The sequence below is a fragment of the Lutra lutra genome, chromosome 18 (genome assembly GCF_902655055.1).
Source record: "Lutra lutra chromosome 18, mLutLut1.2, whole genome shotgun sequence".
In the NCBI taxonomy this organism is placed as follows: Eukaryota; Metazoa; Chordata; class Mammalia; order Carnivora; family Mustelidae; genus Lutra; species Lutra lutra.
Window position 1 is genome coordinate 11,468,068 of NC_062295.1, and position 15,274 is coordinate 11,483,341.

At 47.5% G+C, this 15,274-nt stretch overlaps 1 protein-coding gene across 6 annotated transcripts in view; it reads left to right on the forward strand.

Annotated features, from left to right (window-relative positions):
• The window catches only part of MRTFB (myocardin related transcription factor B), a 250,959-nt gene that overhangs the window by 215,995 nt on the left and 19,690 nt on the right, over positions 1-15,274 (forward strand). For 4 of the 6 annotated variants that reach the window (XM_047713407.1, XM_047713406.1, XM_047713408.1 and 1 more), the window contains 5 exons: positions 3,088-3,220; positions 4,027-5,067; positions 6,736-6,873; positions 9,791-9,949; positions 10,244-10,381. In XM_047713407.1, coding sequence (XP_047569363.1) covers positions 3,088-3,220; positions 4,027-5,067; positions 6,736-6,873; positions 9,791-9,949; positions 10,244-10,381 — 1,609 coding nt within the window. Of the gene's footprint in view, positions 1-3,087; positions 3,221-4,026; positions 5,070-6,735; positions 6,874-9,790; positions 9,950-10,243; positions 10,382-15,274 lie in introns of those variants that run through there. The other 2 variants (XM_047713410.1, XR_007124392.1) reach the window with 2 other exon arrangements.

A 15,274-nucleotide genomic window follows, 5' to 3' on the forward strand; every position in this document is an offset into this window, starting at 1 on the left:
GGGAATGTCTGATCCCTACTCCCAGGCAAGGAAACCTGTTAAACTGCAAACCCATGAAAGGGTTGTTTTGCATAGGGTATCTATGAAATAGTCTTTTCTGTAACAAAAGAAATTGTGTGGGGCCGGTCTATGGATGGAAAGAGTACATTTGAGGGTGTCGAGGACCTGGTCTCTCTCGGTTCCTCGCCTTTCCATGAAGGCCATGGTTCCCCTCTCCTCCGTAAACATTCTCATCCCTGCAGCCGCCAAGCCACCTACCTTAGGAAAGCATGCCCCAAAAAGAAAGAGGAGGAAAGACCCCTTATCGTTCTGCATTTGTTCACCACACAAAGACTGAACATCACTTCTGTGTAATTTCCACGTCCTGGATGTGGAAACGTTGTTTTTATTACAGTGTTTGTTTTCCCCAAAATTCCAGCACAGAGAGCAATGTGGAAGTCTTATAGCACCCATACAGTGGGATTTTATCTGATGACACACACTGCCGGTACCTTGGGAAGATCAGGAGCCCTGGGAGACAGGGCCGTGGTCCCAGCATAGCCACACGCTGGTGGAGGGTTCTAGAAGGTCCCTTCGTCTGTCTGGACTTTGGGTTTCTCATCTACACTGTCATCACATTCCGCAAGGTCCCCGGCCCCCCTACACATCACCTTTTCTTTCTCTGTCGATTTGGGGGGCGATTTGGGGGGATGATCAACTTACTATTTCAAAGGTCAGAGTAAACATTGAATTGTTAATCGTAGTAACAAGTAGGGTATTAGACAATCTCAACAAAAAAGACAGCACAAAATAGAATCATCAGGTTTTTTTGATGACACATCAAAAGGCACATTGACATGGTGCCTTCTCAAGGAGATAATGTTCACAAGAGAGCAAAAGCTGGTTGGGAGGAATTTTGCACTTTTATGTTAAGAAAGCCCAGATATACAGTTCATAGGCAATTATGCAGTACCCCTGTGGTATTAAAATTTCACTGGGAGGTTGATTAGGAAAAATGAAATCTAAAAAAGCTCCTTGCAGGGAAAGTAATGAAAATAGGGTTGAGAAATTCTGATTTACATTAAAAGTTTTCATAATTCTAATAAAAGATTTTAAAACTGAATTTTTAGAAAGGAAAAAAATGATACATAAAACATTTGTCGTTCCATCCAAACTTCAAAAAACTTAAATACTTAAAATATTTAACTGCCACAAAATTTAGGCAGATTGTATGTCAAGAGTTAGCTGTTGACAGGGCCAGAAATGGCTTCAAACACAGTCTTCCTAAAACTCTCTTGACAAAGCTGCTCTAACTGGGGACCTCATCCTCGTTCAGAATAAGGAATTCAGAGTCTCCTTGCATCAGCACCAAGGTTTGTATAACAGTAAAACCTGGGGCTGTAATGAAATTGGCTCTTCAGTGTCACGCATCACGTGGACCTTTCTCGAACGGATAGCAACCACCCCGATGAGAAATGCCGTTGTTGCCAAGAGTAGCATACGGGGAAGAAGTTAGACGGGGACCTGGTTTCGATACGGAAAGGAGTTTAGGAAAAGGAGTACAAAAGTACAACAGATGCACCAACATTTCTTTAATAACCTTTTTAAATGAAATATAGGTTGTGGAGAGGCCTATACATCGTAACTGAAAATCAATGCCAGGTAGATCCCTAAATCAAGAAACAACATCCCCAGTTCCCCCAGGAGGGCGTCCTTGCATCCCCTCTCAGTGACTACCTGATTTGTGTCCCATAGACTAGTTTGCCTGTTCTTGAACATAAATGCCATCTTACAGCGCACATTGTTTAGCTGCTTTTGCTCAATACTGTGTGTGTGAGCTGCCTCTTCCTGGCACAGAAAGCAGCAGCTCGTTTTTACTCTGTCTAGTGTTTTATAATCGAGCCACCCACCGTCCTCTTGGTGGACAGCTGGGTCGTGTCCGGTTGGGGCTGGTGTGAATAACGCCATGATAAACATGGTTCACACATGTCTATCTTGTCAGGTGTCCTTCTAGGCATGCCCCTGGGTCAAAAGAGAGGCGCATGTTTTTCTTTAGCAGGTAGCATAAGACAGTTCTCCAGAGTGGTCCTCCCAGTTCACACTTCCACCTGCCACGGCGGAGAGCTCGGGACGTTCCGGGGCCTCGGTACCACAGTCTGAGTCATTGTACAGCGCTTGTGCTGGGCGTGCAGTGCTGTTCTGTTGTGCTTTTCTTGATTGTCCTCCTGTCTTTTGAGGCTAAGCCCTGTCCACACATTTATTGACCACTGGGTATCCTTTCTTGTGGTACACTTGTTCAAGATTTTCCCATTTTCCCACTGGGTTTTGTCTTTTTTTTTACTGCTTTTGAGACTTCTTTGTATACTCTAGATATGAGGCCTTGTCAGAAGTACATATTACAAATATCTCTTCCCGTGGCTTGACTTTTAACTCTTAAATGTGTCCTTCTTAGTGCATTTTGTATCCTCTTTAGGAAATCTTTGCCTACCCAAAGGACATGAAGATGTTATCCTAAGTTTTCTAAAAGCTTTATTGGTTTCATAATTCACATTTAGGTTTTTGAGATGATGTGAAGTAGGGGTCCGTCAAGGGTCCTATTTTTTCTGTATGAATAGCCAGTGTGGACCAGCACTATTTATTGTTAAGGGCCACGCTTTTCCTACTGCACTACAGTGCCGTCTTCGTGATAACTCAAGAGGCTGTATATGTGAGGGTCTGTTTCTGGATTCTCTCTTCTCTTCCATTTGTTCTGCCCCCAGCACCGCACCATCGTAATGACTGGCTTTGTAATGAATTTTGATATCTGGTGGTATGACTCTTCCGACTTGGCTTTTCTTCAAGGATGCCGTGGCCTTTCTTGGTCCTTTGTATTTCCATATAAAGCTGAGAATCACCTTCTAAGTTTCTACCAAGCAAGCAAACAAGCAAACAACATTGACAGGGATTTTCACTGCAATCTAATTTGATGTCTGTCTTCAAAGTATTGAGTCTTCCAACCCATGACCGTGGCCTTTTTCTCTTGACAGGCTAACACACTGTTAGTAGAAGCAATGTCAAATTCAGAAATTATTTTATTATAAACTCTCTCATTTTCTCGTTCTTTTGAAGGCCACTTAATGACAAAAATAACAACAGTGGGAATTCCACTCTGAATAGTACCACACCTAACCCTCCAAGACAGAATACATCTGCTCCTGTGAGAAAGCCGGGACCTCTGCCTTCTAGCTTGGATGACTTAAAGGTGAGAAGTCCAAGGAGAGTTTATGCACCCATAGGTACCAGAGAAAGGTAAATGATTTGCCAGATTTCTCTAGTATGTATAGGTAAGTTTTCCTAGACCTTCAACTTCACCAACATAAAATAACCTCTATAGAGGCACTTTCTGTTTATGTCCACTAAGTTTCTTTTAAAATGACCAATAATGGGGCGCCTGGGTGGCTCAGTGAGTTAAAATGACCAGTAATGATTCTCATTCATTGAGCATAAACCATGTGCCCGTACCAGACCAGTTCTGACGGCAGAAGCAGGTTTTTTCTTCCCTGCTCGTTTCCAAGTTTGGGAGAAGCAGAAAAAATGTAACAGTCCAGAATCTGATCTCCATGGCCAGCCTGCATGGGTTTCCACCCCAGCTCGGCCTTCGGTTGTCTGTGGTAGCTCGGACCACGGCGAGTCAGCCTCTCTCTGCCCCCGTCTCCTCTGCGAACGAGGAATTGTTAATACCCACACCTCCTGTGAAGATGAGTTGGAAGAGTAAAGCACGTCCAGCAGTGTCTGGCACATGGTCATTACTCAGTGAATGTGATGGTTATCATCATGATTTCCGGTTTTCAATCCTTGGACATAAATCCTTGCTGGATCACTGGCCTTTGCAGTACTTGGGGTCTGTAGCTGTGTGTGTCTGTGGGTTAGGAAGAGAAACCTTCCTGCTTGCTGGTGTGCGGTCATAGGGAGCTGACAGACATCGGCCCCTTTCTCATCAGAGTGTCCCGTAGATTTGTCAGAAGTTGCAGGGCCAGAAGAAGAGGTGTGACTTGTTTGTACTTGCAGGTGTCGGAACTGAAGACAGAACTGAAGTTAAGGGGTCTTCCAGTGTCAGGCACCAAACCGGACCTCATTGAACGCCTGAAACCCTACCAGGAAATGAACAATAGCAGTGTCAGCGCAGGCGGCGTCCTGACAGTGCCCGCGTCTGCCATCGTCACCAGTAACCCAGAAGTCACTGTGGCACTGCCCGTCACAACACTACACAACCCCGTGACCAGCTCGGGCTCCTCCTTCAAGGCAGAATTGCCACCTGCCGGCACCAGCACTGCCACCCATGTTGAGACCGTCAGCTCCCCTCTGCCCGTCTCACCGTCCCCCTCCGAACAGTCCAGTCTCGGGACCGAGGACACAAACATGGCAGACACCTTCACAGAGATCATGACCATGATGTCGCCGGCGCAGTTCCTGTGCTCGTCCCCTCTGCGAGTGACGGGCCCCGAGGACAGCCCGAGCCCCACCAGCAGCACGCTGTCGAGTCTGGAACTGGACGCGGCTGAGAAGGACCGCAGGCTGCAGGAGAAGGAGAAGCAGATCGAGGAGCTCAAGAGGAAACTGGAACAAGAGCAGAAGCTCGTGGAGGTTCTGAAAATGCAGCTCGAGGTGGAAAAGCGAGGGCAGCGGCAGCAGCCGCCGCTGGAACCGCAGCCCGGCACCGCAGCCAGTCCGGCGGCCGCGTTAGCTCCGAAGCCCGGCGGCGCCGGCTCCTCCGTCAAGGATGAGGCCTCGCTCAGCGACTGCTCCGGCTGCAGGCAGCCGGGCCCGGGAGCCGGCCGGCCCGTCGGTCAGCCCCTCTCGGCGGCGGGCCGGGCCCTGGTGGCCAAGAATGCGGTGGTGATCAAGCAGGAGGCCGCCGTGGCCCAGGCGGAGCCGCCGAGCAGCGTCCCACAGTTTTACGTGAGTTCGCAGGGACAGCCGCCACCCGCCGGCGTCGCTGCGCCTCAGGCTTTACTGACCACACAGACCGCCCAGCTGCTGCTGCCGCTGTCCATCCAGGGCTCCCGCGTCACCTCAGTGCAGCTCCCCGTAGGCAGCCTCCGACTCCAGGTGTGAAGTGTGTCTTCTAACCCCCTTGCCTTACAGCCTGCCGAGAGCGGAAGCTTGCCTCACGCTTTCTCCCAGATGCCTTCACGCCAGGCTTCGGCTGCCAGGAAATGCGGGGGTGGGGGAGGGGTGGCCTCATAGACTCGAATTCCAAAACGTTAATAGCTACTAGCATTGTTTCTGTACGGAGGTGCTCTTCCACTTTCCATACCTTTTATCTTCAGTGAACACAGCCTCCCGCACGCAGGCATTTCTAAATACTCGTCACAGTGTCATGAGGATAGCCAGTGTCACTGGGCGCTCTGTGTGCGGGACACAGCATCAAGCACTTTATCATTCTTTTTATTTATTTATTTATTTAACTAACCAACTAACTAATCTCTATACCCAACGTGGGACTCGAACTCATGATCCCGAGGTCAGGAGTCACACGCTCCTCCCGACTGAGCCAGCCAGGCGCTCCATTCCTCCAGGAGATGTGGTAACACCCACTTGGAGCTAGGGAAACTGAGGTTTCGCAAGTTGCTCCAGGACAGAGCTGGGTGATTCTGACCAGAGCTGTCACTTTTACGCCCACTCCTATATTCTGCCTCCTAAATGTAGTTCTTGGAAGACACCAGCGAGGCGAAGATGCCAAAGGCTTGTTGGGCATCTAAGGGGAATGTGACCACAAACCTAGGAGAGAGGATGTGGTTGAGAGACGTGCTAAGGCACTGATAGGCAGGAAACCTCCTTTTATGCCTGTGTAACCTGTGTTCTGACCTCAAGCTGTTTTTATGTGATGCGTTTTGGTAGGTTCCAACAAAATGTGTGGGCCACAAGTAAACAGAATGGGGGCAGTGATCCTCAATTTTGATGCCCCAGAGTCTCTTCTTAATGGCAGAAGAGACTGGTCCTATACCCCTAGGGTTAGGAAGCATGACCCGAGGCCCTTGGCATGTGCAGAAACTCTAATTCCCCTGTTTAACCTTTCCAGTGTCTGTGAAATTGAAGGTCTACTCTGTAATAGAGCTCTTCTGAGCTTTTTTTTCCCAACCAAATCTTCGAGTGGAGTTGATGTTCTCAGAACAAGAATTGTGTTTTAGTCTGGGTGTGCCCAGGCATGTGGCTGACGGCCCCCCAGAGGGAGCACAGCGTGCAGCTCAAAAGCAGGAGTTTGGGCCGGTGGGCCCCAGAGATTTCCCTGCTGCTGCTGCTCCGGTTACTACAACAGCTGACCTAGTACGTGGAGAGCTCTTGTAGGCTTCTATTTCTGTTTTCACTTCTCTCAAAATTTTTGAATGAAAATCTTAGCCACTTAAGAAACAATCAGAGCATGAAGATAACTGGTCTGGTGTTTCACACTCTGGTTTAGAATTCAGGCTCAAATCTATGTGTTAATGAAATGAAGTTTGTATCTGTAAATATTTTATTTCATTTCAGATAGGATCTCCACACGACCCGTTATTCCACATCTAAGCTCTTTAAAAAAAAAAAAAATATATATATATATATATATATATTTTTTTTTTTTTTAAGTAGTCTCTGTGCCCAACATGGGGCTCAAACTCACGACTCTGACATCAGGAGTCTCACGCTCTTCCAGCTGAGCCAGTCAGGTGCCCGCACGTCTAAACTCTTGATTCTGAGATTGATTTTGACAATTAAATTGATTTTTCATCTGCTTCCTAGACTCCAGCACAAGCAGGAATCCAGACTCAGCCTCAGACAGCCGCGGCCACACTGTCCTCGGGCTTAGCCCAGACTGTACCTCAGAAGCAAGACACTTTCACGCCACATGTGCTCAATCAGCCTCAGCAAGTTAGAAAGGTGGGTGAAGGCGAACGGGTGACAGGCTGTCGCTGCAAGCGCCCGCAAAGCAGTCTCCTCGTGAGAAGCATCTGTCTGTTCTGTGTGATCTGCCCCCTCCTTGGGCGGGCCTGAGGGGCCATGGCCTCTGGCCGTGGATCACCCAGTTGTCTGGGGAAGAGAGTTCTTCATTACTGAAAGAGAGCTCGTCTTAACAGTTATTAGCCCCCTTTCCAAGGAAAAGTTTCAAAAGTGTGTTATTAATCCTCATATGTAGGATTTTCTGGGGTTTAAAATAAATTTCTTTTCAAATTAATAATCTTTTGGAGGGGGAAGAAGTGCTGTTCCCTGGGAAGAGATGTTTAAAGATGAAAAAGATACTTTCTGAAAGGTTTACCTTGAGTAAGATCTCTGTATAGGTACGAGTTGCCGTCTTGCAGATGAAGAGCCAGAAGCCAGGTCTGCTCGTTCTGGTTCCACACTTCCTATGTGGTTGGCCTTGTGCAAAATTCACTTACTTTCTCTGAGTGTTATTTTCCTCGTCTTTAAAATGACAGTGTTGGGCTAGGGCTCGGTAACTTCTGCACGTGTTCCTACCAAGAAGTTCTGATGTGAAGGCCCCAGAAGCTACCAAAATTCCCTCCTATCCAGTAGGTGGAGCTACGTGCACATCTCCTTGCCAGGAAACTCTCAAAAGGCCTCAAAAATAGGTCTTACCCTTTTATTTTATTTTATTTATTTATTTTTAAGATTTTATTTATTTATTTGACAGAGATCACAAGTAGGCAAAGAGGCAGGCAGAGGGAGAGGGGGAAGCAGGCTCCCCGCTGAGCAGAGAGCCCGATGCGGGGCTCGATCCCAGGACCCTGAGATCATGACCTGAGCCAACGGCAGAGGCTTAACCCACTGAGCCACCCAGGTGCCCCTATTTTATTTTTTTAATTTATTTTTTAGAGGGGGCAGAGGAAGAGGGAAAGAGAGAATCCTAAGCAGGCTCCATGGCCAGCATGGAGCCCAGCATGGCGTTTGATCTCATCACCCTGAGATCGTGACCTGAGCTGAAATCTAGACTCGTACGTTGAACTGACTGAGCCGCCCAGGTGCCCCAGGTCTTGGTATTTTAAAAGTTGAGAATTCTTGGTCTCGGAATCTTAGTCTTCAGCATAAAAGAACTTGGATAATTAGATGTACCTATACACATGGCCCAGGGGGGTGTGAACTGTCTGGGCTAAGACCTCTGGAGCAATAGACAGAAACAGTAGTCATTTGTGCTCTCTTCCAGAATCTCCTCTGAGAAACGCAGTGAGCAAGGAGTTATAGCTGCGCATTACTTACTGGGCTCAGAATAACATTTTAATTCAGTGATAAGCTTAGTGAGTGTTCCAGATGTCCAGACAGTTTGATTTAGAGAGGAAAGGGAAAAACAGAGTATAGACAAGATGAATAAGGGCTTATTCACTAAGTGTCCAAATACTAGAATTAGGGGTCATTAATTCCAATTTAAAGGAAGAAATTCTTGTACCAAATATAAGGAAATTCAGCTTTTCCAAAGAGGAGTACACTTACTTATGGAACTCCCCAACCAGAGCACTTGTCCCGTTTGGAGGGATGTTTAGACACACACATAAATACACTTTCCTGCTTGAGAAATATACATGGATATTTACAACAGAAATATAAGGCTAAGTTTTTCTCTTTCAGAATACGGTACAAAGTATATTAGATCTGTTTACGTGTAAATCAGTTCTGTGAAATACAGCGGCAAAAGCCCACTGTGGCCATACATCTGTAAAAGGCAATAAAAGCTTTGGCTCATAACGGGCCAGACACACACTCAGCCGTTCCACAGGAGGGAATCCTCACCGCACCCCGACAGAAGGTAGCTTCTCAGATTTTAAATGGGGCCTCGCAGGGATCTGGAGAAGTGTTTGAGAAACTGGAAAAAAAGAGTATGGCCACAGCCCTGGTGGCCGTTATGGTCGGCTAGAAAGGGGGCCAGGTGGTGGGAGCAGGTTCTCGTGCTGGCCAGAGGGGAGCTTTTTACTGTGAAGGACCGAGGAGCCAGGGAGTGTGGGGGCTCGATCAGGTGTGGGCGTCCCGGCCATGACTGTGGCGGAGGGCGGGAAGGGGGGGCTCAGCACGGAGGCTGTGCCAGTTTTCCAGCGATCGATAGCAAGGGCCCAGATCAGGACAACAGAGAACAGAGGCCTGATTCAGGAGGCATTCCGAAGCTCCGTGAGCGCTGAGGGCAGAAAGCGCAGGAGACTGACGGCTCCATTCAGCAAAGTTTTAAAAATAAATGAAGGTAAAACCAAGAATTATTTTTCCTCAGCGGCTGGAGGTGGTGGGAGGAAAGGGCAAAGTTTAGTTTGGAATATATTAAATTTGAGATGTCCGAAATTTATGCTTATAAGGGTTATAAATGTGGCTGTGGCACTTGGGAGCAAGGTTGGAAAAGAGGAGAGGTTGTGGGGATTATTAGCTGAATCGTGAATATTACAGCCATGGGAGTAAATGAGATCATCCTGGTGAAGAAGAGAAATTAAGCTTTTGTTTGAGAGAAAAATTACCCTGAGCAAATGCTGATTTCCCAGGAGGTGTGGTCCACACCACCCTCAGAGACAGGCCACTGAGTAAAGGGACGATTGATGCTAGAAAATCAGGGTCGGCAAACGGCGGCCTTGGGACCACGTCCAGCCCCTGCCTGTCTCTGTGGATAACGTTTTGCTCAAATCCAGTGCCACCCATCTATTTCTGTATTGTTGAGGCTGCCTCTGGGCTGCCGCAGGTGAGAGGAGACCCCGGGGCCTGCAGGCCCTAACTGGATACCTGATGACTCTTTCCAGCAAACATTTGCTGACCCTTGTCCGAAAACGTGGTTTTCTTTGGTCGGAAGAGGGAAAGAACACACTGAATGGAAAATATTGGTTCTTTACAGGTTTTCACAACCTCAGCGTCGAGCGCCGTTCTCCCCTACCCGAGAGCACCCGCCCCAGCGGTCCAGCCGCCCTGTGTTAATAAGACTCCCCCCAGCGTTCTGCAGCCCAGAAGTGCCCCACTGCCCTCCCTGCAGAACGGACCTACCACCTCCAGCAAGGTAATGCCGTGAGCACGGAGCAGCAGCTATAGGACGTGCTTATTGGCATCCAGAACCATTCCAAGCCCCAGCGCTCTCACCGTGGACTGTCCGCATGCGTGGGACAGGACAGACAGACTACTGTGGTGGTAGTTGTAAGGGGCATCTTAGCTCTTAGCACAGTAGAGGTGGCCCTTCCCACACAGGATGGCACCCTGGCAGCCACGTGGGTCCTAGGTCCTGGGGCTCCACCACGCTGAGGGCAGGGCCCTGCCTGGCCAGGAGCTGACGTGTCCCTCCCTCTGTTTGCCTCAGCCCGGCTCACCCCCGCCACCCCAGCCGTGTGTCGTCCAGCACTCCCTGTTTGGGAGCCCGGTCCCCAAGACGAAAGACCCTCCACGCTACGAGGAGGCCATCAAGCAGACACGCAGCGCCCAGTCCTCCCTCCCAGAGGTGAGTGAGCCCAGTGGCCACATCCACGGGCTTGCATTTGGGGAGTCACCCACACACGGGTCCTTTGTTGAAGACGTACTTGCCGCAACAGAAACACAAATTTCAGAGCCAGGAGCCTTGTTTGCACTTTAAATGCTATTTTTTTTTAATTGAAGTAGGGGCAACATACAGTATTATATTGGTTTCAGGCGTACGACACAGCGATCGACGTTTATAGACGTTATAGAACACTCAGCAGTGTTAAGTGCGGTTCCCGTCCGTCACCACAGAGTCACTCCAGGGTCACTGACTGTCCCTATGCTGTACTTGCCGTTGCTGTGACGTATTCTGTAACCGGACATTTGTACCCCTTCATCCCCTTCTCTTTCGCCTGCCCCTCTGGCAACACCAGTGTTTGTGTTTTTGAGTCGGTGTCTATTCTGTTCGTTTGGTGTGTTTTTTAGATTCCACAAGTAAGCGAACTCATCTGGTATTTGTGTTTTCTGGCTGACTTCTCTTAGCGAAGTTCCCTCTCAGTCCATCCCTACTGTCACAGGTGGGAAAGAGACTCTTTATTACCGCAGAGGAATACTTCTCTGTGTGAGGGAGTGTGTGCAGCACGCCGCCTTCAGCCCTTCGTCTGTCAGCGGACACTGGGGCTGTCCCCATAGCTTGGCTCATGGAAGTGACGCTGCGGTCAACATTGCGGTGCATTTATCTTTCTGAATTAATGTTTTTGCGTTCTTCAAATAAATACCCAGAAGTGGAATTGCCGGATCCTGCGGTCGCTCTAGTTGTAGCTTTCTGAGGAGCCCCCCACGCTGTTTTCCGCAGCGGCCGCGCCAGTTTGCATTCCCACCAGCAGTGCAAAAGGAGAATTCCCTTTTCTCCACAGTCTTGCCAACACTTGTTACCTCTGGTCTTTGATATAGGCCATGCTGACTGGTGCAAAGGGGTCTCTAGGGGTTTTGATTCATAGTTCCCTGATGATGAGCGACGCTGAGTGTCTTTGCTAGGTCTGCTGGCCACCTGGTTATCTTCTTTGGAAAAGTGTGTATTCTGCTGTTTGGGAATGGAATGCTCTACCTGTATCTATTAAGTCTGTCTGGTCAGATGTGTCATTCAGAGCCACTGTTTCCTTACTGATTTTCTGCCTGGACGATCTATTAGTTGATGCAAGTGGGGTGTTGAAGTCCCCTACTGCTGCTGTATTACTGTCCGTGTCTCCTGTTGTCTGTCAGTGTTCGCTAGAGAGAGAGCCCCATATGTATACGTCCACCTACAGATACGTACGCAGGGCGCCCACGTCAGGGGCAGAGATACTGCAGTTGACTGTCCTCATTTTGGACTGATCCCTTTGTCATTAAGCAGTGCCCTTCATCGTCTCTTGTCCCAGCCTTTGCTTTAAAGTCTGGTTTTTAAACTCGGTTACCATATATTATCAGTTTCAGAGGTAGAATTTAGTAATTCAGCAGTTGCATGTCCCACCCAGTGCTCATGACATCAGTGCCGTCCCTAACGGCCATCACCCGGTTAGCCTGTGTCTGTTTAAATATTGCTACATCAGCTTTTTTTTTTTTTTTTTTTTGCTTGCATTTGTATGGACTATCTTTTTCTGTCCCTTCACGTCTGTATGTGTCTGTAGGTCTGAAGTCAGTCTCTCATAGGCAGCATATAGGTAAGTCTTACCTTTTTTTCATCCATTCATTAACCTTATGTCTTTGATTGGAACATTTAGTCTGTTTATATTTAAAGGTATATACTTATAATTGCCATTTTTTAAACTGTTTCTGGTTTTTGGTTTGTTGTTTTTTTGGAGGGGGGGTTTGGTATTTCTTTTCATAGTTCTTCTTTTGCTTTTTTTGTAATTAGATGACATTCTTTGATGCCATGCTTGGATTAAACTTTTCCCTTTCATAATTTTCTTACTTTAAGTTATGGCCTTTTCTACTTAAAGAAGTTCCGTTAAGATTCCTTGTGAGGCCACTTCAGTGGCAATATACTCCTCTGACTTCTGGCGGCCTGGGCAACTCTTTATATCTCCCCCAATTCTGAATGATAATCCTTGCTGAGTATTCTTGTAGATTTTTTTTCCTCTCACTACTTTGAATATATTATGCCTCTCCCTTCTGGCAAAGTTCCTGCTGAAAACTCAGCTTATAGCCTCAACTTTCCTTATACATAACTAGTTGCCTTTCTCTTGCTGCCTCTAATAAATAGACTCTCTTTATCTTAAATTTTTTTTTTTAAGATTTATTTATTTGACAGAGAGAGAGATCACAAGTAGGCAGAGAGTCAGGGGGAAGCAGGCTCCCTACTGAGCAGAGAGCCCGATGCGGGGCTCGATCCCAGAACCCCGAGATCATGACCTGAGCCGAAGGCAGTGGCTTAATCCACTGAGCCACCCAGGCGCCCCATCTTAAATTTTTTGATATTTTAATTTTTATGTGGACATCCTTGGGTTCATCTTGTTTGGAGCTCCCTGTGCTTCCTGGACCAGGCAGCTTCCTTCCTCAGGTTAGGGAAGTTTTCAGCTGTTATTTCTTCAAGTAAGTTTTCTGGCCTTTTCTCTCTCTCTTCTCCTCCAGGGACACTTAAAATACGAATGCCAGTACACTTGTTGTCCCAGAGGTCACCTAACCTCATATTCTCTCTCTCTCTTTTTTTTTTTTTTTGGCTGTTAAGTTTGGATGATTTCCACTACCCTGTCTTCCAGATCATGCATCCGTTCTGCATCCTTTAATCTGCTGTTGATTCTCTCTCGTGTGTTTTCAGCTCATTTATTTTATTCTTCAGCCTTCTTTTTTATATTTTCTGCTTCTTGAAGTTCTGAGTTCACCCACTCTTCTCTCAGATCCGTTGAGCATCTTTATGACCATTACTTTGAATTCTTTATCAGGCAGATTGCTTCTGTGTCATGTAGTCTGCCTCTGGATTGGTTTCTGTGTCTGAGATAGGCCAGCTACATCTCCTGGTCTTAAAAGTAGTGGCCTGTGTAGAAGGCATCCTGTGAGGCCCAGGAATGCAGGCCCCCCTGCTCACCAGAACCAGTCACTCCAGGGGTGTCCTCTGTGTGGACTGTGTGCACTCTGCTGTCGTGACTGGCCAAGACTTCTGTGGGTGTGCTGGTGGGCAGGGCAACAGTGCTAGCAAGATACAGAGAGACAGAGTGTCAGAGCTGGCTCCCAGCAGCAGTTACATTCATACACAAATTTCCCCCAGACCCCTGCTCTCCCAGCACTTGCCCTAAAAAAGTAAGTCTCCTTCACACATAACCCAGACACTTTCCAAACTGCCACTTCTGTGCCGGGTCTCAGACCAAGTGATAAAAAGTACTGGCCCTTTAAGAGCAGAATCTCAGGTCCCTAGAGCCTTTTTTTTTTTTTTTTAAGATTTTATTTATTTATTTGACAGACAGAGATCACAAGTAGGCAGAGAACCCGATGTGGGGCTCGATCCCAGGACCCTAGGATCATGACCCGAGCTGGAGGCAGAGCCTTTAACCCACTGAGCCACCCAGGCGCCCCTCCCTAGAGCTTCTGGCCCCTGCCCCACTGATTTTCAAAGCCAGAGGTTTTGGGGGCTCATCTACCCATTGCAAATCCCCAGGTTGGGGTGCCCACTGTGGGGCTTGATCCCCTCGATCCTCATGGAGGACTTCCACGCTCCCAGGTGATCTAGATCGCCATGCCAGGGATTTGGTTCCTGACCACATCCCTGCCTCTCCTTCCCTTCTCTGTGTGGCCTTCTTTAGATCTTTAGCTGTGGGAGAGAGAAGTTTTGTTAGTCTCCAGGTCATTTCAGAGTGAGTCTCACTATATTTAGTTACACACTTGATGTGTCCATGGGAAGTGAGCTTAGGATCCTCCCGCTCTGCCATTTCCCATGCTCCTCCTGTAAGTGCTACTTTAAATCAAAATACCGTGCCCTGTGGAAACTCCCAGGCAGTTTTGGCAGCTGTGGAACCTGCAATTCCTACTTAATCAAACTCGAGGTTTTTCCTTTAACTTCTCCTTGGGGGATGGGTCACATTAAGGATAGATGTGATGATGGCCCCAGCATGTATTTTATGTGGGTTTCTCTCTTTTTATTCAAGTACAATTAACACACAGTGTTAGATTAGTTGCAGGTGTACAATACAGTGATTCCGTAATTCTATACACTTCTCAGTGCTCATCCCCTTTATTTCACCCATCCCCCCCGCCCCACCGACCTCCCCTCTGGCAACCACCAAATGCTCTGTATTTAGGAGTCGGTTTTTTGATTGTCTCTTTTTCCTTTGTTTCTGAAATTCCACATATGAGTGAGATCGCTTCGTACTTGTCTTTCTCTCCCTGACTGACTTCACTTAGCATTGTACCCTCCGGGTCCATCCATGTTTGTTGCAAGTGGCAAGAGCCCATTCTGTTTTTACAGCTGAGTGGTATTCCATTGTGTGTGAATACCACACCTCCTTCATGCATTCGTCTGTGGATGGCCACGGGTTGCTTCCATAGTTTGGGTATTGTAAATAATGCTGCACTTTCCACGGGGGTGCATATCTCTTTACAAACTAGTGTTTTGTTTTCTTTGCATAAATACCCCGTGCTGAGATTACTGGATTGTAAGGTAATTCTATTTTTAATTTTTGAGGAACCCCCATACTGTTTTCCACAGAGGCATCACCAGTTTGCATTCCCACCCACAGTGCACAAGGGTTCCTTTTTCTCCACATCCTCATCAACACTGGTTATTTCTTGTGTGTTTAATTTTAGCCATTCTGACAGGTGGGAGGTGAGAGCTCCTTGTGGTTCTGATTTGCATTTCCCTGATGATGAGTGATGTTGAGCATCTTTTCATGTGTCTCTTGGCCACCTGTGTGTCTTCTTTGGAGAAACTGGGTTTTTTTTTGGTATTGAATTGTGTAAGTTCCTT